The sequence below is a fragment of the Cyprinodon tularosa genome, unplaced genomic scaffold, assembly GCF_016077235.1.
Source record: "Cyprinodon tularosa strain WSP-4 unplaced genomic scaffold, ASM1607723v1 ctg32, whole genome shotgun sequence".
In the NCBI taxonomy this organism is placed as follows: domain Eukaryota; kingdom Metazoa; phylum Chordata; class Actinopteri; order Cyprinodontiformes; family Cyprinodontidae; genus Cyprinodon; species Cyprinodon tularosa.
Genome location: NW_024039030.1, coordinates 2,011,843 through 2,034,381, shown reverse-complemented (window position 1 = coordinate 2,034,381; position 22,539 = coordinate 2,011,843). Strand labels below are relative to the sequence as shown.

The window sequence follows — 22,539 nt, the reverse complement described above, 5'->3', positions numbered from 1 at the left end:
ATTCAGGTCATGTTTAATCTTGGTTCTTGGTCTGAGGGAGAGCCTTGTGGGGTCGTTCTGGTCCTGCGAGTCTACCTCCTATAGCAGGACCAGATGTTTTAGTTTGTATGTGCAGACGTGAACCTAAAGCTAAGACTGTGGTTCAGTGAAATTATCATATGGAAAATATACACAGTGATCACAGCAAGGCAGTTGGAACTTCAGGGACATCTGATACCACTTTGAAATCAGTCCAGTGCACAACCAGAGGAAGATGTATGTGTGTTAATTAAAAATCAGGGGTTAGGGTGCAGAATTTCACATAAGTATTGTATCCCAGTGACCTTTTCTTTTTATGAAAATCAGTCCAACCAGCAGACTAAACATAAAAAAAACAACTTACATTTTGAATGTGGTTAAGGATGCATTGTCTATTCTCAAGCTAAACAAAGATCTTGCCAGCAGTTTTATCAGGAGGAAACCTGAAGCATCAAACAATGATTGCATTTCTGCAGGCTTCCACATAATGCAAACAGATCCTGTATTGTTCGGTGTGAGAGAACATGTGTGCTATTCTCTTACGATTCTTTCTGCGTTAAGAATTTACTCTATTTTTAGTGAAAGGATTGTTATGCTTGACAGAATCCAATGAACGGAACATGAAAAAAGCTCACCATTTAAAGATATTACTTCATTCAAACACCTTCCATACAACCTACAATAATTGTAATTTTGTATTTTATCACTGGTTTCTTTTAATGCTTTTATGACTTTAGGAAGCACATGGTAGGATTTAAATAAAAGAAAAGTCAGTTTCATGTAACAACTGCGCACGGTCACATCATCTTTCATTGCAACCTGCATGCCTCAAACTGCTCACACAAGAAAGTAATAAAACTATATTAATTAACAAATATATGCAATATTTAGTACATTTATTTTTTAAGGGTCCATTATTGATGTATAAGAAGGATCTTACTCCCAACTGCATATTTAGCTCATTAGAATAGAAAAAGCATGGAAAATGTAGCTAGCAGTGATTCCCCAAGGTCGCAGCTCTAATTACATTAACATCCCTCCACGTGATTCAATTCTGTTTTCTGTGCTGGTATCATGGGGAGAATAACCCTCAGCCCCACCTACATGCAGAACTTACACACTAAAAGAAACTAGCCCACCTCTATAATTACTTTGCTTTTTTTTTTACACAGCTTGTAACTGTTAGAGGATTTGGATCTTATAGACCTTTGGAACCCAAAAGTAGTGTTCACTACATCATATTAATTTCCACATTTGAAAGAAGTGTAAATAAAGTTGGTGTAATGTTGACTAGATACAGTAGCAGCCATTCAAAATGGCCCTTCCCAGTCAAACACCAGCCAAATGGCAGCACACTTGCCTCCCAGCGAAATCCCCTCCAACTTCCAGCCACTGGAGAGACCCCCTCTTGCATATTTTTTACTCTGATCCTTTCACTGAATTACATGGTCTGACAAGGAGATAATGCTTCTCTTTAGATTTTAATGTCCACAAATCATGACAGAAAGAATATTTTGGTACCAGTATTGATGTTTAAAAATGAACTGCAGGGGACCAGCCAAGGGCCCATCAAGGAAAGTGGGGAAATTTTGAAGGGCTACTACTGTAGACAAGCTTTCACACTAAACATTGCGATCGCTTTGTGCCAGAGCCTGGGCTCTGGATCACACCAGTTTTAACCCATCCCACACCATAAAACAAACTAGAAAATGTTTTTTTTTGTTTATATTGTTATTTAAATTAAAATTCAAAAGGGAACTCCCAAAGAAGCCATAAAGCTTAGAATCAGGGACCTAGATATACAACAAAAGAAAATACACTCAAAATGGAAAAATACAACTTTACAGAAATACAGAAAAAACAAAATCCCCATCCCAAAAATCCTCATACCTTTCTTTATGCAGTACACATCACATTATCAAGGCTGGATCACGTAATTAATCAGAAAACATCTTTATTTACACTTAGAAAACTTTTATTTTCATGACAGCTTTCCAGTCAGTAAATTAACATTTCTATTCCATAAAATGCAGCAGTGACCAAACGTAAACTTAAATGACCATCCCCTGTGACATTTTATTACTGAATGTGTAAAATTTCTACTACCGGTATATATTAACAGCAATGGCAATAATATTGCCCTTTCAACATGTGGTGGACTGTGGGCTTACGAGTAGCCTTAGCAAAATAAATAAATCAAAGAAGTGGCCGACCATGACTATGAAGCCGATCCCTGTGAGAAATTTGTCCTCCACATTAGTCCCTAACTATGTAGGGGCAGTGATAGCCATGCCAGTCCAGGGACTGACTGCAGTTCTACTGTAAGGTGCCTTGGTCAAGGTCAATGACCAGTGTACCTGACATGTAACAGCTTACCATGCATAGTGCTTTAGGTTAATAGACTATATTGATTAGGCTATGGATGCATGCAAAAAAAAAAAAAAAAATCCACCATCCCACCTTTTTTTTTTTTTTTTTCAATGAGACTGCTGGCTTTATCCTATTAATAGTTTAGCTACAGCTCGGTTTTAGATGTCTGTGTTTTTTTGTCTTCTGTTAAAGTTTTTATTATGTACTTCTACTGTGATGTATTGCCTGTAATCTGTACAGCACTTTGCTGCTATGGCTTTATGAATAAATAAAGTATGTATGGTATGGTTTAAGATTTTTTTTTTTTCTGATTTATGTTCCATTTGCAAAAGCCATAGGAGAGCAGCTTAAAGCCAGTTTGGAAAATTAGAAACCTGGCTCTTTGGAAATAAAACATAAATAACTAGAAAAGCACTCGGAGAGTGCAGACCTCCACCAAACAGCTAAATTTACCCCCGTATTGTGACCTACACCTACAGCTAAAACTGGCACATGATCATTACCAAATTTTAATTTTAATGAATGTTCCTTGGCATGAGGTGCACCTTTGGTAATAATTTCCTTAAAAACCTTTCATAAGTTTATAAATAAGGCACATGTGTCTACAGCCTCTGGTGTTTGTTCTGCTCTCATCTTCTTCATTCACTCTTTCTTCTTTGATCAGCAGATCATGACTTCCAGCGAGGCAAGGCTCATCTTCCCTGTGTTTTTGTCTTCAGTTTGATACTTTTGGACTTTTTTTTTAAGGCCAAAGCTGAAGCTGCCACTCTTTGATTTAGCGGGGAACTGCTTGTTCTGCCAAATATTGTCACAGAATCCTTGCAGATGATAACGTGGATCATCACCAAAATTAATGGATTGCTTCTTGGACTGCGGTGCTCCAGCAAATCCATTTTCTGTTCCAACCTTACTTTAGCATATTAATGGAAAATTACACATCCATCACAGAACGACCAAGCAAAACTCTCACATCTAAGATTTGGTTTAGATGGCAAAGTTATCATGCATGTTTTCGATGGTGTGAGGAAGCTGGAAAATCTGCAAAAACATGCACAACTATAAAAAGAACATGCAAGAGGACACAGTTAACTGCTATCTACATGAACCTACACTTTGAGTCTGCAAAATAAATCATTTTTTATTTATTTGTACTTTGTGCAAATATGATGGTTTTAAGACAGTAAAGCAGTGAAATATATCAGAGTTCACAAACATTCTTTCTTTTTCTTTTTAGATTTGACTTTAACACATTTTCCATTAAGACATGAAAATCAGGATAAGTGTTCTCTACATTCACTCTCCGTGCTGACTGGAACAGACTGTACACGATTCATCCTGTCCAGGCTGAGATGGTTTCCAGAGGAAGCACAATATCCTGTTCCTGCAAAAGCTCCACTGTCTAAATGAAGCTTAAACTGGCCCCATGCAGAACTTTCAGGGGCCAGAGTGCTGCTGAAACCAAAACCTCTGGCCCCTCAGAGATATATAAAGTGGGGATCTGTGTGCCCTTCAGGCTTGATCCTTCTTTCAGCATCAGAAAAGAGTTGGTCCTAATGGCGTTAGGAGCACAGGAGGATATGGTTCTCATTTTAGCAGCAAACATTCTCCCTGAGGCTCATGCTCTTTCACTGCAGCAGCATTTTCTCCAGCGGAATCATTGTTGTGATATGCACTAAATCAAGTTTCTGTCATGTTTATCCAAATGGATTTATCTTTCTCATGAGATCGCTATGCTAAATCATTTGCTTTTTAATCATTGTTAAATTATTCATGTGACATAAAAAATAAAATCATAAAAAGTGAAGCACAATCCAGCAAATGCATGAATCTAGATGATTCAAAATAGCTTTAAATGTGTTTATTTCAAAGATCACTATCATACAGTCTCTGTCGTAGAATATTCTTGTGAATAAAGATGTATATGCAAAGCAGATTATAATTTTTTTTTCACAGATGCATAACTAATGCTCCTGCTTGGGAAAAAAAAACTCCATTACTCCTTCAGCATTGCATTTTATTAGCTGTCCTTGAAGCTTATCTGTCTTTACTAAACAAAGACATCACCACAGCATAATGTTGCCACTACTGGGTTTTACACTTGTGTGTATCAGGGTGATCACTAATAGTAGTTTTCAACTTTTGGAAAGAAGAATTCCCTAAGGTTTTCAAATCTTACAATCTTTCATAACCTAACACGGATTTAAAGGCATTTACAACTTTCCCTGACCTGTGGCTGAGTTATGTACACTGGAAAAAGTATAACCTTGCACAAACTAAAACAAATGATGTCCAGATATCACATCTAAAATATTTGACTTCACAGAATCTGAAGTCAATTGCTTGTTATGACCTGATTATATTATGCTGATGTAAATAATAATACTGCACTTGACACAACCTAAAAGCTTTGCCCTGTTCCAAACGATTTTCTGAACATTTCAGTTGATGAAGCAAACTAATATATTGACACTGGACCAACCTAATATACTTACTTTTAACTAAATTAACAAGAATGAATGTTTGTATGGAAACCAGTTAATTTAAATATAAACAAATTAGATTTTTTTTTTTTTACATATCATTTGACTTTACTTAAAAAATTATTTCCATTTTCCATCATACAAACTCTATACACCCTGGACAGGTTGCCAGTCCATCGCAGAGCAACACAACCATTCACGCAAACACTCACACCTAATGAGAATTTAGAGAAGCCAATCAACCCAACAATCACATTTTTGGACTGTGGGAGGAAGCCGGAGTACCCAAAGAGAACCCACACATGCTCAGGGAGAACATGCAAACTCCATGCAGAAAGATCCCGGGCCAGGGACAACAACAAAAAAATTACCTGTAGGCCATGAATAAATATATATAAGAGAAATCAAAAACTTTGTTTTGGGTCCTTTGTACATGTTTTATTTAGTTCAGGTTGAATCAAACTTGATGTCTCAAAATCCAAAAAGAATGAGTTACACAATCAAATCCATAATTTGATCTAGTTTAGAATGAAAAGCATTAGTTTGGATGAACATTTACATGTTACACTTTTTTCAGTTGTTTTCACAATTTATTCACCAATGCTTCTCTAACAAACTTAAGCCATTTTCTTTTACTAACTTTAAGTGATTTCTATGTATTTTATCTATCTCTTTGTATGTGTGCAGAGAGCTGTTTGTTTACTAATCATTTTCTCAAATGAAATCAGATTTTATCTGATTTTGCCGATTCTAATGAATAAAATGCATACCTAGAGGCATTTTATTTCCTGAAGTGAGTCTTATTAAGCATTGCACTGGCTCATTGCCATATAAACTGTTGCAAATTTAACTTTATTTGATGAGCAGAGTCTGATTTTACTTGGAATCCTTTAAAATGGCTGAAGAGGAACTCCACCTGACAGCAGACGCGCACACCTGTGGGAGGTCCACCTGTGTGTCCCTGCAGGAGCAGCAACATTAGCGGGCTGATGAGCCCTCCTCCTTCTCCTCCTCCGTCACTCGTTCCCCTGGAAGCAGACACACACAAACCAGTCCGCTTTGCGCCCGCTGCAGGGTTCACAACCTCATCCAGCGGAATGTTCGCAAAATCCACCGTCCGCTGTGCGTTTTAAATGGGAAAGTCCTCTTTCAAGGACAATGAATGCTGCTGTCTGAGCTAGATAAAGGATTTCCAGACATGTCCAACCAACAGCGGCTCGTCCAGCTCTCCGGAGCGTCTCTGGCTGTGGTCTTCAGTCCAGACGAGGAGAGTTTACGCGCCGCCGAAGGGAAACCCAACGCCTGCGCTCCGAGCGGCCAGGAGATCTTTGCTGATTTTAAAGCCCAAAACTCGCGTAGTTTCTGGAATAAGAGACTCGTTAAAGCCATTGCTGAGGTTTACTTCCAGGGATGGATGGAAAACTTGGTGCTTTTCATTCATGGGAACGCAAACAACTTGGAGGTGCTGAGGGAAGCGTGGATGTGCAGAGCTCTGAGGTCACCAAAGGGATTCATTATTAAAGCTGTTGGTATGTAACCGCCCTCCAATAGTGCTATAAAGTTTGACCTTACAAGCTGCTCACCTAGGTGCATTTTGTTGAATCACAAAGGAAGACATGCATGGCAACAAAGGATGTATTTTATTGTGTCTAACTCCCGTTAGTATTTGTTTATAATACTGGGAAAAGGTGTTTGAAAGCTATAAACACAGACCAACACCTAAGTATTAGTTTTTCCTCTCAAGTTTATTTGGCAACCGACAAAGTTCATTAAAATAATTGGCAAAATGCTTATTTTTACAACTAAGGTGCGGTTTTGTGTTGGAGCATATAATAAAGCATGTCTACATGCTGGCATGCATTCATTGCCTGCTGAGAGACTTTCAGCCTCACAAGCTTAAGTAAGAGATCAGGTTTTATAGTATAAGCAAAACATGACTAAATATAAAACACCTTTATTCGTGGGGGGGAAAGCAAACATTGTGCCTACTGCTGTTACCATCACACAACACAATATTAGTGGCTGTTATAAACAGGTAATTTTCCCACACCGTGCAGTTAAAAACAGGCCTTGCTGTAGTTGTCTTCTTCTCCTATTAATCAGACCACTTTTTTATCTTCTTCTGCTGATGTTTCTGAGGTTTTTATTCTACCGCCAGAGCGGACAAGCATCTCTGGATTAAAGAAACCTGGGCTAGATGTGGATGTCCACAGTGAACCTCAGGAGAACCTATGGGCCTTAATAAGACGTAAATGTGGCGCTCCTTCAGTTTCCATACCATGCCTCCTTTTTTTTTTTTACTCTCTTATAAGGGAGGAAAATCATAGGGTGCTTATATTTGTGTGCAGCAAGAAGTGGGGGAGGGGCAGCACTGTGATACAGCCAGGGAAAGAAATCACTCCTGTATAAAGTTATGTATGTATGACAATTTTGCTTAAAATATTTTGAAAATTTTTACAACAGGTAAATGGATCCTTCCAGCTAACCTGTCAAAACATTGTTGTTGTTTTTTAAATAAACATAATTTGCTCCAGGATATTGCTTTTGAGAGTCTCGCATGAAATTGCCTTGTGCAGAAGCACTATTTAGTGTAGATGATGTGGCTTTTTGCACAGTTTGGTGTCATTTATAGAGTGATAAACACAGAAGTATTTTTTCCATTACTTTTATGCACATGCAGTCAATGGGGATCCATGCCATTTTGAGCATTTTGTAAGCACTGTAAAGAAGAAAACAATTACCTCTTTTCTGACATCTTAGTTTTTATACTGCACAAATAATCCTTAAAACAATATTTATGAGAGCACAAAGAGGGGTTTGAAGGAACCCTTAGAACCCAGTTTATTGTTGATCAGTCTGCTTCCTAAAGAAGAATATAGTGAACACAATGAAATAGGAATGAAAAACTCCTCATACAGCCTCCTGTAGCCTGATCTCATAGGTAGTTAATGCCCAATCTTAGGCCTAATTATTTCGAAGAGAGGGTTATCCCCCTTTTAATGTCTCACTTTAATTCCAAAGTTTGAATGTCCTCTAAAAAAATAAATAAATAAATATATATATATATATATATATATATATATATATATATATATATATATATATATATATATATATATATATATATATATATATATATATATATATATATATATATATATATAGGCTCCATTTTAGATTTTTACAGCATTATGAAGGCTGTCATGTTTGATCTTTACCATCTAATTGCTGACTTTGTGTCAGCCTGTCAGCTCTGCAAAGATTGAGCAGTGCACAGACAAGTCATTGGAGGAATGCACAGACCACACAGAGGGAGACCTTTGGAGGGCGTGGAATGGGGGAGGAGAGGGTGAGGCAGAGGCTGACACGCCGTCCTGGTGAAGACAGTTTATGACCCTAAACTTCTATTTAGCTCCCAAAGGTGAGACAGAGAACTTAATGCAAGGTTTTCCATTTAAATGTCCAAATATTTTTGTTAAAGATTCACTGACATTTGACACAAACTGCAAAACCTAACCATCAAATATTAATTGAACTTTATTGAGCTCACATTGGAATTTACCTCTGCATTTAGCCCATCCCCTTAGAGAGCAGTGGGCTGCCATTGTGGGGCACCTGGGGAGCAATGTTGGGTTAAGGATCAGAGAGCCAGAGTGGCAGTCTGTGGGAGTGGGGCTCGAACTCAGAACCTCAGGATTCCAAGCTCTATGCCCTAACCACTAGGCCCCCTCTCCCAAGTGACTTGTTGCATTTTACTAATATTTAAAATCAAAGATAATATGATTGCAAGATGATAGTGATTTTTTAGCACAGCTATTACTGACACAGCTCTTTCAGTTTCTTTTAACTGGTAAAAATATAGTTTTAAATCATAGATTTCTAAAAGGTTGCCCTCGTTTTTTAACATCTTGTATTGAAAACTTTAAAGCACAACCAAAGCAATTTTGCTACAGCCTGAAGTCTTTATTTCTCTTTCTCTGCTGTAACAAACAGACAAAATAAGTTGAAATCCCATAAAAAAGGATGGTTTAAATAGTTTCTTACATCTCTGACTTCCTCTGACTTTATTTCATGCCAGTCAATGGTACATCAGGATTAAGAGGACATTTATGTGACGCTGGTCACTGGCTTATTTCTCAGTACATCTGAACCTCTAACTCAATTTTAACAAATTCTCTGCAGCGAAGCGTATTGAAGTCAGGTCTGGTCAGCTGTCAGAGTTTTGTTTAGGGCTTTCTCACTGAGAGCTGGTAAGTAGTGAATCACTGTGAAACTGGCTGCCAACTGCAGCCGCTTATCCTGCCACAAAGATTAATACCCTGTCCGTTTCACAGTCGGTCAGGGACTGTGTGGATGTCCGACTCCTTGATTGATATCAGGCCGGTAATTTAAAGGCCTTGACATTGTCCTGATATAAAAATGTCAGCTGCAAAACTGAAATGTTGTGAGTTAAGGGCTACAGTGAATTTTCAAACAACCCTATTTCCTTTCCCAGGACGGCCCAAGGTTGGGATGTGCCTTTACTACCCCGTGGAGTTAAGTGGCTTTTTCAGTCGACGTATAAAGCTGAAGCAAGCCAGATGTGCCTGACATTAGTTGACATAGCTGAAGAGACCTCCATTTAAAGAAAAAAGAAACAACAACACAAACGCTTGAATCTTTGATAACTTCATTATCAGAGTTACCAGGCTGAGTCTGCACAGATTGTTGCTCTATCATCCATGATTGGGGGAAGTGAAAGTGGACGGGGGATTGGTGAGGTAAGAAGACAGGAGAAGGAGTTAGTATGATCAGCCTGGGTTGTTATTGTTTTGGGAATGGGCCCCAGTGGTACTGGGAATGACCTCTGCTTCAAATCAGGTCTGTGGGGTTGTTTCTCATTCTTCTCTGTTGGCTCGTTTCTTCATTCATCCTACAAAATTATGTCAGTAATGAGCAGCATGACAGCCGAGACAGCTCTAACTGTACCGTGCATAATAAGCTACAGGTTTACAGTAATCCTGGTTAGATGACACATTTATTATTCTAAACACCTGGGATCCATAAAGGAAATTCAACGTATGAGCGTAAAAACAGAAAGCAGTTTCAGTTTTTGTGGGACTTGTTTCAATAAATAAACTTGAATTTCAGCAAAATCGTTTTGTCTTGTGTAATGCAGAAAATCTCATGCTTTTTTTTTTTTTTTTTTACAGCATAAACAGACTAAATTGGAGGATTTTGTCTAGCTAAACAAACACAAAGTGAATGTGATGGTTCAGTTCATTACAGCGAGTTTGGGGACCCTGGTTTAAATGCTGCTGTCTGGAACAACCTGGGTGCTGGATGCAACAATCAGCAGGATTTAATCAATGAACTGAAGCAACATTCTTTTACTCATGATTATGTGAGAACAAGCTTGGCAGAGCGAGGATGTTTTAGACGTATTTCTTGTTTATTCCATTCCTTCTCTCAAATGTACAAAGATCATACAATACAAATGTTTCAAATTAGTGTTTTTTTTCCATGAAGGGTGGATGGGTTTAACTGTGAGATGATCCACATTCAGAGCCTGCTGAGATGGTTCAGACGTTTTATTATGATGCCTCTCTTGAGAGGTTTATTTGGCACGGCCTGCTGGGTGGATTATATATACCAGCCGGCCCTAAATTGACTGTTAATCCCCCCAAGAGGGGCTGCAGGAGGAGGGAGTCATCTGTCTCTCTGTTACCATCAGCGTGATGCTGTGGTAAATCAATGGTAAGAATGGTTACTAGTACCATAACTTTTAACTTTGCTCTTTCTGTAGATAAGATTAATCTCATTGATATTTCAGAGGAAGTGGAGAATTAACCACATTGGCGGCTTTAAGGAGCTCTGAGTATCAGTACCCCTCCATTTATTTGAAAGGTCATTTATATTTACCTCTCTTATAAAAACTACAGTTTTTTTCCTGTTGGCAAACAACGCAGGTCTCACACACACAAAAAAAGAATAGAAAAGTAAAATGAAATAAAAATCTGAAACTAAAGGAATGCCACTCTTTTTAGGATAGCCTAATTTAAAACCTCTGTTGGTAGCCTAAACCTGCTGTCTGGCTACCTGGGCAGATAGCCCCACCAGTTAATTTGGCAATACTAGCCAGTATTTGTTGATTTGCAACAAGGAAAATGAAAGAAAGAGGTATTCTGCTTAAAAAGTACTTAAAAAATTACTAAATTCTCTGGATAGAAGGAATAGTTGTGACATGTTTATTTTTTATTAAGGTATTTACATAATTGGATGCAACCCTTTTGTACAACTACTGTGAAAACGTGGTATTTTTAATCAATAACTTGCATTATTTAATTTATTACCAAGCTTATTAAAATTGTGCCTGAGAAAAAACACAACACACATGAAATTGGTTTTGGTGGCCGTAATAAAAACACACAAAAGTTTTATACCTTTATAACATTTTGTTTTATCTTAGCAGATAAATAATAGTAAATTACCAACTCCAGAGTAATGCAATTGTGTCCTTACATTATTAGTTTACATTTTTTATAATAATAATAATCAGGTAAATCTCAGATATCTACAGCACAAACAACATGATTTGAATAATCCCAATTTATTCAATCATTCACGAACACATGCACCATACAGTGGGGGAGATGATCACAAAGCTATTTCAACAAAACTCTATTTGTTATTTTGTTTTTAAATCAGAGTCCAAAACATAAAATTGAATGCATTCACTTAATTAATGCTCATCAACAGTTGGAAACAGTTATAGAACCCGCATATAACAGTAATAAATTTCCCTTAGATTTATGAATGGCTCAAAATGTTTCTAAATCATTAAAAACTCAAAATGTACAACTTGCTTGGGGAGGGGTGAGTTTGATTTGCTGCTCTCTCTGGGACGTTTTAGACAACTAATGCACAAATGAAAAACCAAAAACAAAACAACATGTAACTAATACAGGATGTAAAATGAATAATGAGATATCAAACATTCTAGGGATTGGCTAAAACATTATTAAAATAGTTTAGATATCTGTAGGCTATCATCTGTAGGTTATAATTTCTATAAGTAAAATAAAATAGCGGGGGAAAAAATGAACAGCTAATAAGCTCACAATTTTAATTAAAGGAAAATTCCGGTTTTTAACACTTTTAGCCCATTTTCTGTAGTGTCCAGGATGAAATCGAATGATCGACACCAAAATTTTGACAATTGGTCCTGTCTCTGCTATTTGGCTCATGCAGAATCCCCCCCTGGCTGCTTCAGAATGGCTTCCATAGAGCATGTCCGATAATGTCCTTAAAACAACCTTAAACGTTCTTTTTTTAAAATATGCTACTCACTGGGTCGTCAGCGCTGTTCAATGACGTTACAAAAAAAGTTTCGTAAAGAAAAAACGTTCCTGTAGTGTTTTATTTAGCATTTTGTAAATCCCATTGAGTTCTGTTGGAATAGTCAATATCCCTCCACCACCGGAAACGGAAATGGGGCCTGTTTACCCTTAGTTGTAGTCTTTTCGCAAGGCCCAAGTGTTTCTACTTCACTCTGTGTACTCCGATGTCGAGGTGCTAACGTCTCTGTTAAACACTTTAAAAAACTCTGAAAATGGAATACGAAAGGTGGATTCTTGAGGAGGACATATTGGACTTTGAGTTTGACGGTAGAGGATACCGTCGCCAACTAGTGGTCTGGAGTGTGCAACGCTTCAGATTCGAACGGGAAGCGGAAGTTTATAAGCGGTTGTGATGTATCGGAAAAAATAGTTCTGGGATTTACAAAATGCTAAATAAAACAAGACAGGAACGGTTTTTCTTCACGAAACTTTTTTTGTAACGTCATTGAACAGCGCTGACGACCCGGTGAGTAGCATATTTTAAAAAAAGAACGTTTAAGGTTGTTTTAAGGACATTATCGGACATGCACTATGGAAGCCATTCTGAAGCAGCCAGGGGGGGATTCTGCATGAGCCAAATAGCAGAGACAGGACCAATCGTCAAAATTTTGGTGTCGATCATTCGATTTCATCCTGGACACTACAGAAAATGGGCTAAAAGTGTTAAAAACCGGAATTTTCCTTTAAGTAAATCACAGAAGACAATTGAAAGGAAACACATTTTGTGGTTTATAAAAAGAGATCAAGAACTTGAGATTAAAAGGAACTCCAGACAGTCAGAAAACCAACTGATCAATAGGGTGATCAGCTGTTCTTCTGTTATACATAAATGAGGATGAATTTAGGGGTCCAGCAAACATTTTTCCAATAAAACTATATGTCAGACATTTTTTCAGATAAATCCTTAATAACTATATTAGATTAGTAGTTATTAACAAGGGTGTTTTACAGAATTTAAACCAGGCAAAGCTAACATAATGCCACCAGAGGAGTTCTTAACAGAGTATATTTAATTGGATTTATTTATATGTAATATTGATACCAGTGGCACAGATTTGGCTTAATTATCGCTCAGAGTAGGTTTTTCTTATAGTACATGTTGATAACTTTCTAAATTGGCAGATCAACATTTCAATAATCAATCATAATTAATGTGATACAATATTCAACCCTTTTGATGTGCTTTTATCTATTTGAAGTTGCTTATTTTGAATGCATAAAGTGAAAAAAAATGAGTCGATAATCTTTTTTACTATTACTACTACTTTTATTACCTGACTATAAGACAGATTTTAATGCCATTTTTAAGTATCAGTTAGGATAACCAGAACCTCTACAATCTGATAAAGTATAATGTTGTTTATTCATGAAAATAAGACAGCAATATAACGAAGTCTTTGTCTTTAATTTTCCTAATAGACACACTGTTGCCGTTATTTTAATGAAAAAGCTCCAGCAACCTTTTCACGGGTTTCATTTCATTTTTATTGATTGTTTGTCTCTTTAGTTAGAAAATATAAATGTAAGAAAACGTTGTTTAAAAGTTTTTTTTAGAAATCTGTTACTGAACACCGATTCCTGTGAAATTTGATTGACTCCAATGCTTCACAAACTCCTCCTGTCATTTTGCTAAGTTCAACTCTGATCATGTGATGTCTCAAAGTGACACATGACAGCAGGAAGGCGGGTTTTTCCCAATGCCTTGGGAAAGTGAAATTATCTGAGTAAATGTGTATAGAAATGCTACTGTAACTAAGCTTTAAGAAGCCTGTGAGAAGGGAGCTGATAAAAGGCTTAGAAACCATTTGGAAATGTTTTTTGTGTTCACATGGAATCAACTTTGTTGAGGCTCTTAATGACATTGAATAGTTGTATTATTTAATGGTATTACCACTTAGAAGAAAGAGGATATTGGTTGTCAGATGTTGTCAGCCATGACAGTAAGGTTTTCTGCATCCTTCTTCTTATTATTTCCTCTAGTCTCCTTTCTTGCTTGCATCTTTACACCAGTTCTCCATTTTGCCATCGAAAACACTGCTTAGTATGCAGTATGTACCTCCTCAAGTGTCGATTTTTGGAGGACTGGAGCATAGTCCTGCTTGCCTTTTTGAGGTTACCTTTTCAAACAGTATGTTTCATTTACCTCTCCATACCATGAAGCGGAGAAACATTCCTGAAATGCTTCATTTAGCCTTTTGATCATTTACTTTGCTCATACCGCAGCAGGCCTCATTTATTCACTGTTCTTTCTACTTGAAAGCGTAGTCTTAACACAGGGGGTGTTGCTTTTCATGAGGGTGTTTGGTCAAAGTCTCAGAGCGCTCCACTAATGGTCATAACTCTTCCAGATGTCAGCTTATTAGCCATGACACCCCTTGCTGAGCTTTGCTAGCTCTAAATGGCCCACCCTGTCCTAACTGTGCTGCAGGGGTCAAAGGGTGCAACCTTGTTGCTAACAAGCCACCCTGGGGTCATTTGGCTTCAGAGCGCTTTTTTCCGGAAGCAAATGGAGCAACATTGATCAATACAGTACCCAGGTGTTCTTTGCTTAATGGGCACCTCTGCACCTCAAGTTGTTGCAGCACATAATCCACCATGGTTACATTAAAGATGGGACCTCAACTCACATAAAAATGTACTACTGTTACATGACTGTTAATATTAAAACCCTTAAAATTAAGGACAATTTCATATATTTTCTTTTACTGACACAGCGGCAGTTAAGTCTAATTTGACACAGAGATGCGTTATTATTAATAAATGTTTGACTTTTTGTCCTTGAGTTTATCAAGGACTTATAATTTTGAACATGATTGTAAGCAATATTTGTAACTTGAACAAAAAACTAAATCTGGAAAAATGTGACAAATGTGATCAAATACGTATATATTTTTTATTGGTATTGAAGGTGTATATTTTACTTCCTAACTTTGTTAAAATAAAGTGTTAAACAAACACTTTATTATCAGACCAATCTGCCCAGTGTCCAGACCTATTCTTTGCTTCATTTTGCCCGCACCCCTTCCACGGAAAACTATATTCTCATAAAGAAATGTTAATGTAATCTAAACTCATCAAGCCATGGCAGGAACTAGACAGAAGGCTTACTGATGCTGCTAATAAGGCTAAAGACAACATGAAATACCCCTATAGCTTAGAGAAGTTTTATGACCCTCTCTACAACAGTGATCCGGTATCAATGGTGGAGGCAATCCCTGGTTTGATGAATGCCATCAAGTTGATGTACCATATTTCTCCCCATTACAACACATCTGAAAACATTATGACTCTGCTTGTCAAGGTCACCAATCAGATGGTCACTTCTTGCAAAGCCTACATCACAAATAATGGTTCAAATTCAATCTGGGACCAACCTCAGCAGGAGGTTATTGACAAAATCAAAGCTAAAATTCGACTAAATCAGGAATATCAGCGGTGTTTTCATAAGACCAAGGAGGAGCAGGAACAAACTCCCTCTATGAGAAAGTTTAACATCTGTGAGGTGTACATCTTTAGGAAGTTTGATTCACTCCAGCAGTGCTTAAACAAGATCCTGGAGATGTTTAACACCATCTCCACCTACTCTGTACTGCAGAACTCTAAGATTCAAGGGCTTGAAACCATGGCCACAAGATTACAAGAGGTGAGCTTCAATATGTTGGACGCCACAAGAGGTGGGCTTTTTAAAAGTGTGGAGCAGTTGTTCTCAGAAGTCTTCATCCCTGCACTAAGGGAAACAAACCACGGTTGGGATGAATTTGCCAGTCCCCAGGCTCAGGGTGAAAAAAAGGGGTTTATATCTTCACTTGAAAGATTTGTCTCTGTTTTAATGGGTACAAAGGAGAGCCTACAAGAAATTGTTACTTTGAAGCAATGTGACGCGCTTGACTTAGAGTTGTTGAAATCTCCTGCGGATTACAAGGCAGCAGCCAGCAACAAAGAAACCACTAAAAAGATAGAAGCCTGCATGAAAGTTTGGATCAAACAAATTGAACAGGTTCTTGCCGAGACTAAACAGCGCATTCTCGAACTCACGGCCCTGGTCATGGTGTATTCTAGCAGGGTAACCGAATCAAGGGAAGAAATCGCTGTACAGTCTCTCAGCAGCAGTCTTCGCTGACTTATTTCTTGTTGGCTATGCTTGGGGAAAATGGTCAACTGCAACAAGTTTGTATTCGTAACCACCTCTACCCTTTTCTAGATGCATGTAGTCAATAGATACCAGTGCCATGGGCGCGCTGGTACTAATACTACCCATAGGTGCCCTCACATGTGTGGCAGGTTTCTTCTGCTTTATACAGGGACACTTCCTACTGTAGTTACGTAGGCCTCAATGTCCTTTTTCATAAATGGCCAGTAAAAGCGTTCTCGGGCTAGGCTGATAACGCGTTAGGCACCGAGATGTCCCATGTCATTATGGAGATCCTTTAGTACTATAGGCCTGTATTCTGCAGGAAGTACCAACTGATGTCTACCTCCTGCTTCCCTGTACAGTAGGCCATCCTGTATCTTAAGCTTTCCCCACTCCCGCATTAGTTTCTTCACGAAGCCCCCTGCATATGACCTGTCTCTGTCGGTTAGCTTTGATTTAGTTTCCTTTAGTCTTAGTATTTTACCTATTGTTGCATCCTGTCTCTGTGCCTTTGCTAGTTCTTCGTGACTGATGGTACTGTAGGTAATGTGGAGCTATCTGCTTCGGTACCTTGGACAAGGTTTAAAGTAACTACATAAGCAATGTCATTCTCCTTTGCTACTTCACTGCCTTCCCAAGTAGCGCAGACAATGTCTCGGCTAAGCTCCTCTGTGCACTCTCCGATATAACTATCATTGTCAGCATCTACGTTAACCTTGCCCGGCCTGTACTTGATGTTAAACCTAAAGTCTGCAAGCTCACCCACCCACCTATGTCCTGTGGTGTTCAACTTTGTATCTCATCACATACGTCAGGGGATTATTGTCTGTATACACTATGAACTCTGGAGCATAAAACAGATAATCCCTAAACTTTTCACACACCGGCCATTTAAGTGCCAGGAACTCTAACTTGCCGGAATGTAGACAATAGCTTTTTCAGCTGGGGTCAGAGTTCTTGAGCCGAATGCAATGACCTTTAGTTTCCCACCCTGTCTTTGGTGTTTTTACCCTCAAGTCTCCAAACTTGCGTGTTTCCACTCTGGTTTCAAAAATTTGTTCCAGCTTTTTCACAGAGACTGGGGTTCAGTTTCTTGGCCAGAATCTGCCAGTGGATCTGTTAGTGTACTGTACCTCTTATCCAATCACCAGCTTCTTGGGTTTCTTATTAGACACTTATGTTTAAATGTTCATGTTTTTGCTGTCAAACTATGTAGCACTGGATCATATATTACTTGTTTCTATGATCAGTAGAACGCTGTTTTGTGGTAAAACACTGAAAAAAAGGCTTGGATACAGCATTCCAAACTGTGCATGGACCAATTGTTGGACATTAAAAAGCAATGTATCACATGGCAGGTACTGGATGAGAGCGCTGCTCTGAAAACTATAAACAAAGCAATCTGCTGTAGCATGAGTCTAGTAAAACAGCAGGAAATAGGTTTCATCTGCAATAAATGAATGTTATCACTTCTGATTAATGGATGGTGAAACCAATGTTTATTGTGCGTATCTTTGTTTTGGTGAGGTGTCGTTGGAGATATGCCAAAAACCTACAAACAGCAAATCAGTTTCAGTCTGTGCTTCAGGTGTTCTTTTTTTCTCTCTCCCTTTTTCTTCATTTAATGTCTTTATTTTCTGTACTTTCTGTCTAATAAAGACAACAGGCTTATAAATGCTGAAATATAAATATGCTGAAACAAGCACAGGACATAGACATATACTTCTAAACCTCTGTGTATAAACCTAACAATTATTAAAGTCAACTGGAGGTTTTTGGAAACTTGGGAATCAGAGTCCCTGAAAAAATTTTTGTTGTGAAAAATACTAAATACACATAAAACCACTAATTTAACATTGACTAACCTAAAACCCGTGGATCTTTCTGCATTAGAGAAGCAGTCGCTTTTGATCCAACATCAATTAAAGCTCCATAAAACCAGATTTTCTGACCGGGGCTTTGACTCTTATCTTAAAAAAAAAATTAAGCTTGACTTATTTTCCAATCTAAAAATCTGATTTTAATCATATCAGACTTGAGTGTCATTAATGATCTCTGTTTCATTTATTGTTATCCTCATTTATGCATTTAAGCCATATATATGTTTAGTTAATGCTTAGTCAAACTTAAAACAAAGCAGATTAAAGGCTGTTGAATTTCTAGACTAATAATAGTTGGATGTCATAGCTCTGATGTATTTAATTTACTGGAAGAAAAAACCCTGATTTTTAGTATTTGACATGCAGAAATGACGACAGAGGCGATTCATGGATAATTGTTTAGTTCAGATCTCTGACACATTTATTAGAGCATTTTGATAATAGTGATATACATATTGGTGAAGTTAAGTTCTATATGCATATGTTAAAGGTGCTTTGGCCAAACAACTGATGTGGTTTTCAAATCTAACTTTGTTAGAGTCTACACAGTCTTGCGCTTTCGTTTCTAACTGTCTGGTTGTGGGAAAGGGGATACAAATTGCTTTTAACACCACGAAAAGGCCTATACAGACATCAGATTCATTTCTGTGTAAATAACAGCCAAAGAGAACCAGATATGGGGTGGGGTCCATTAAGCTGAAATAGGCCTGAAGCAAAGAGGATGGGATAATAGCATGCTTTTGATGTGTCTCCTGGCATTGGGATGTTTTGGTTTAAGGTTACTAACAAGTAAGTTGGGACTTCAAGTTTGTGCAATTATGCTGTAATGTCCTCTCTACTGTTACAGATTTATGCAACAGATCTGGTTGGAATAAAATTATCTGTACACTAACTCACATACAGAGATTATGCTTTAAGTTTCTCCTAGTGTGAAGCATTAGTCAGAAAAAGAAGTATTTAATGAGGTTACAGCTGCAGGGGTTGGTTCTGGTTATTCTGCGGTGACAAACTATGTGAACGGAGATGTTTGAAAGTATTAGTTTTAAAGACCCTATCATACTCTGCTTGTTCCTTCTTGCCAGCTCAGATGAACATTCAAATGCAGCTGGTGGTTTAATAACCCTTTATGTTGGCTTTCAGAGACCCATATGGCCCCTCTGCTGCTATTGCTTTTCCCTCTTTGTCTTTGTATTGCATTTGGCAGCTCGCTGCTATACTAAACGTTTCCATGGTGACGTGAATCAACACAAACCTGACCCGTATTTCTTTTCACTGACCATCACTTTTAGCTCATAAATCTTTTTAGTATTATGCTTAAGATTTTTTTCTACTGTTTATAATTTTTATACCTTGAGAATAAAAAACATATGTTTATGTACTGATTAAATAAAGGAAGCTTATATTAAAAAAGTATTATTTCTATCTCAACACTCCTGTTAATGTTTAAACATATTAACTACATTTTGAGTTACTAAACCCTCAACAGAGCTGATGAAATATTTACCATATGACTAAAATTTGGTTGGAGACACTGCTTTTATGGCTGAAAATCAATCAACACACTTGTAAAGAGATCAGATTCAAATCCTTTTTATAGCGTATTGATGAGCCATGAGCAATAGTCGGTTGGCTAATTGTGTATTGAGGTCTACAGTCGATATTTACTCTCCAAGCTGTGCTAAAACTGCGTTCAGGAAGGAAATACAGGAAAGAGTTTGTGTTGGTCTGCTTGTTGAGACATTCGGCCTCTTGTTGCTTTCTGAAGGGATCTTTTCACTGAGTTTATTGGGTCATTTAACTGCAACGCCCACATCTGTGTGTTGTTTTGCGAGTGAAAGACACAAACACATAAAGAACTTCAAAAAAACATGCAATACCCACTCCACACAAACATATCAAATAGGAAGTCAGGGTAAACATGATAAAAAATAAAGGAAAAAGGGGTTGTTAAAGGGCGTGAGGACAAATAATGGTTAGCATCTACTCTTATTACACTTAATCTGACCGTAAAAATGTTTGACATTATGCCAATGGAGATTTAACTCAGATTTTGCCTGTATAATCTGCAGATACACTGAAGCATGTCAAGGTCCCAGTCAGCTGGAGTTGAGGGGGGGGGGGTTGTTTGATTGTGCTGAATGCCGTGCTGTGTGTTCCTGATGACTGAGAGGAAAGATTAAGTCGTTGGCTAAGTGGAATCCAGAAGATTAGATGATAGCATGATAAGATAAGAGGGTGTATGCTTGAGAGCATAAGTCTCCTCAAAGGGCCTTCGAGTGAGAAAAACAAAGCTGATATTTCACCAAGGCTTCACCTGCAGCAGTATAGAGGAAAGAGGGAGCAGGTCAAGGCTGTCGTTTTATGCTTTCCCATTAAGCAGACCATTTAATGCATATTTCCTAAAAAATAATGCAATCCTTTCGGATTTAGTAGAGAAGAATAGCCAGACGTTTTGTTGTTGTCGTTTTTATCAGGCAAATGTAAGGAAGCAGCAATGAGGAACGGTTTCCTGTTGTGTTTCCTCAGAGGAACATTAAAAAAAAAAAAAAATGCAACAAAGATATGCAATATTTGACTGCATGCGCACCAGACATACCACTCAGAGAATTTGGGTGCAACTTGATGTACATTATGTATATTAAACAAATTAGTTTGGATGTTAGAGTTTCAGAGCAGTCAGAGTTAAAAAGAGTTAAAAAGTCAGAGATTATTTGTCTCAGAAATAATAAGTAATTTTTTGAGTAGACTTATAGCTAATTAAAAAAAAATAGCTAATGAAATCTACCCTCTACACATGTTTTTTATCTTTTCCGAACTTGTGCTTCTGCAGAACGGAAGCTTCTACAATGTTCCAAACATTTATCATCTAAAAATCTGCATGGTTTTTATTGTTTATTACCAGTTATATTCTTACATTTTGCTCCTACTATGGATCCTTCTAAGTTTTAGAATTTCATAATAAGCTAGACTAATGTTAACATTTGTGCTATCTTGGATGTTTCAACTTGTACCATTGTGCAACATAGCTCCAGCTAATGATTTGACGGAAAACGCTTCTTTAAACGGGTTGTGCATTAGCATTTTCTTGTGTGGAGAGGGCGGGTCTTTTAAAAAATTCACTGAACTCCTTCACTATACCTTTAAGTTGGCTTCTCTGAAAGAGAATCATTGTATAATAAATTTAATGTGGTATGGCAGGTCTCTAATTTGTAATAATTAGAAATGAGTTTACAAAATTAAAAAAATAAATAAATAAATAAAAACATTAGCCAAAATGTACAGTATTCGGAGGAACATGTCTGAAAAGTTGTCTTTTCTGTTTCCAGTTTAGATCACTTTGACATATGTCTGGATCAGTACAGCTAATATAAGGTCTACAAACTGTTTTGAACATTGTTTACCCATTTTTTCCCCTCTGTTTTTCTTCTTGAGACTAAACTTAATGTAATCACGCTTGAAATGGGATTCATGTGGCTCTGAGGCCTGCGAACCAGCTCAGCCATGTGAATACATGTGGTATTGATCAGTTTCAGCAACCAACGACATTTTAGTGGGGAGAGAGGAGAGAAGGTCTTTGTCAATCATCTTTGTAACATAACCAAAAAGCTTCAAATTCTTCATCCTATTCCCCAGACAACAGTGTATTAACCTCGTTTGGGAGGAATTTTGTTTTTGTGCATGCAAGGAAAGCTAGATTTTTGTGATTTTTGCAATAATGTGTGATAGTTCATATTGAAACATAAAGCCAAAGGTTTTCTAATACTGATTAATCATCTGTATTTACCTCTTACTTTACTTAAACAAGATATACATACATACCGAAACATTTCTTCCCAACTATACATCTTTTTTTTTTTTTTGAAGTATTAAAGCTGTGTAACTTTTAGCCACTTATTCCAGGTTTAATTGGTATTATGGAATCTGATAGCCGATTAAGAAGTCATGGAGAAACATTCATCAATCTAGATTCAATCCTTCATCAGACAACTAAAAATATGTCTGATCAGGTTAGTGTCACATTTGTTTTGTTACCTAGAAAACAACTTTTAGCTTAGTTATCTCTGGGCTTAAGGGCATCTCAGACTGCCTTAAAGCAGCACACTGGGTCACATGACTTATTTAGCGACGAGTTTTTTAGAATGGTAGCCTGCATGGAGCAACGCTACAGTATCTGATAACTGCTCTATATTAACACAAGGAAATCAAGATAACAGCTTGTTTAAGTAAGACACATGTAGTAGGATATGGTTAATAGATAAACAGGATTAGATCTTATTTAT

At 37.5% G+C, this 22,539-nt stretch overlaps 1 protein-coding gene across 1 annotated transcript in view; it reads left to right on the top strand.

Moving 5' to 3' along the window:
* Nucleotides 1-5,884: 5,884 nt before the first annotated feature.
* Nucleotides 5,885-22,539, top strand: part of stox1 (storkhead box 1) — a 31,765-nt gene continuing 15,110 nt past the window's right edge. The window contains exon 1 of the mRNA XM_038292982.1: nucleotides 5,885-6,397. Coding sequence (XP_038148910.1) covers nucleotides 6,031-6,397 — 367 coding nt within the window. The 5' untranslated portion in view covers nucleotides 5,885-6,030. The remainder of the gene's footprint in view (nucleotides 6,398-22,539) is intronic.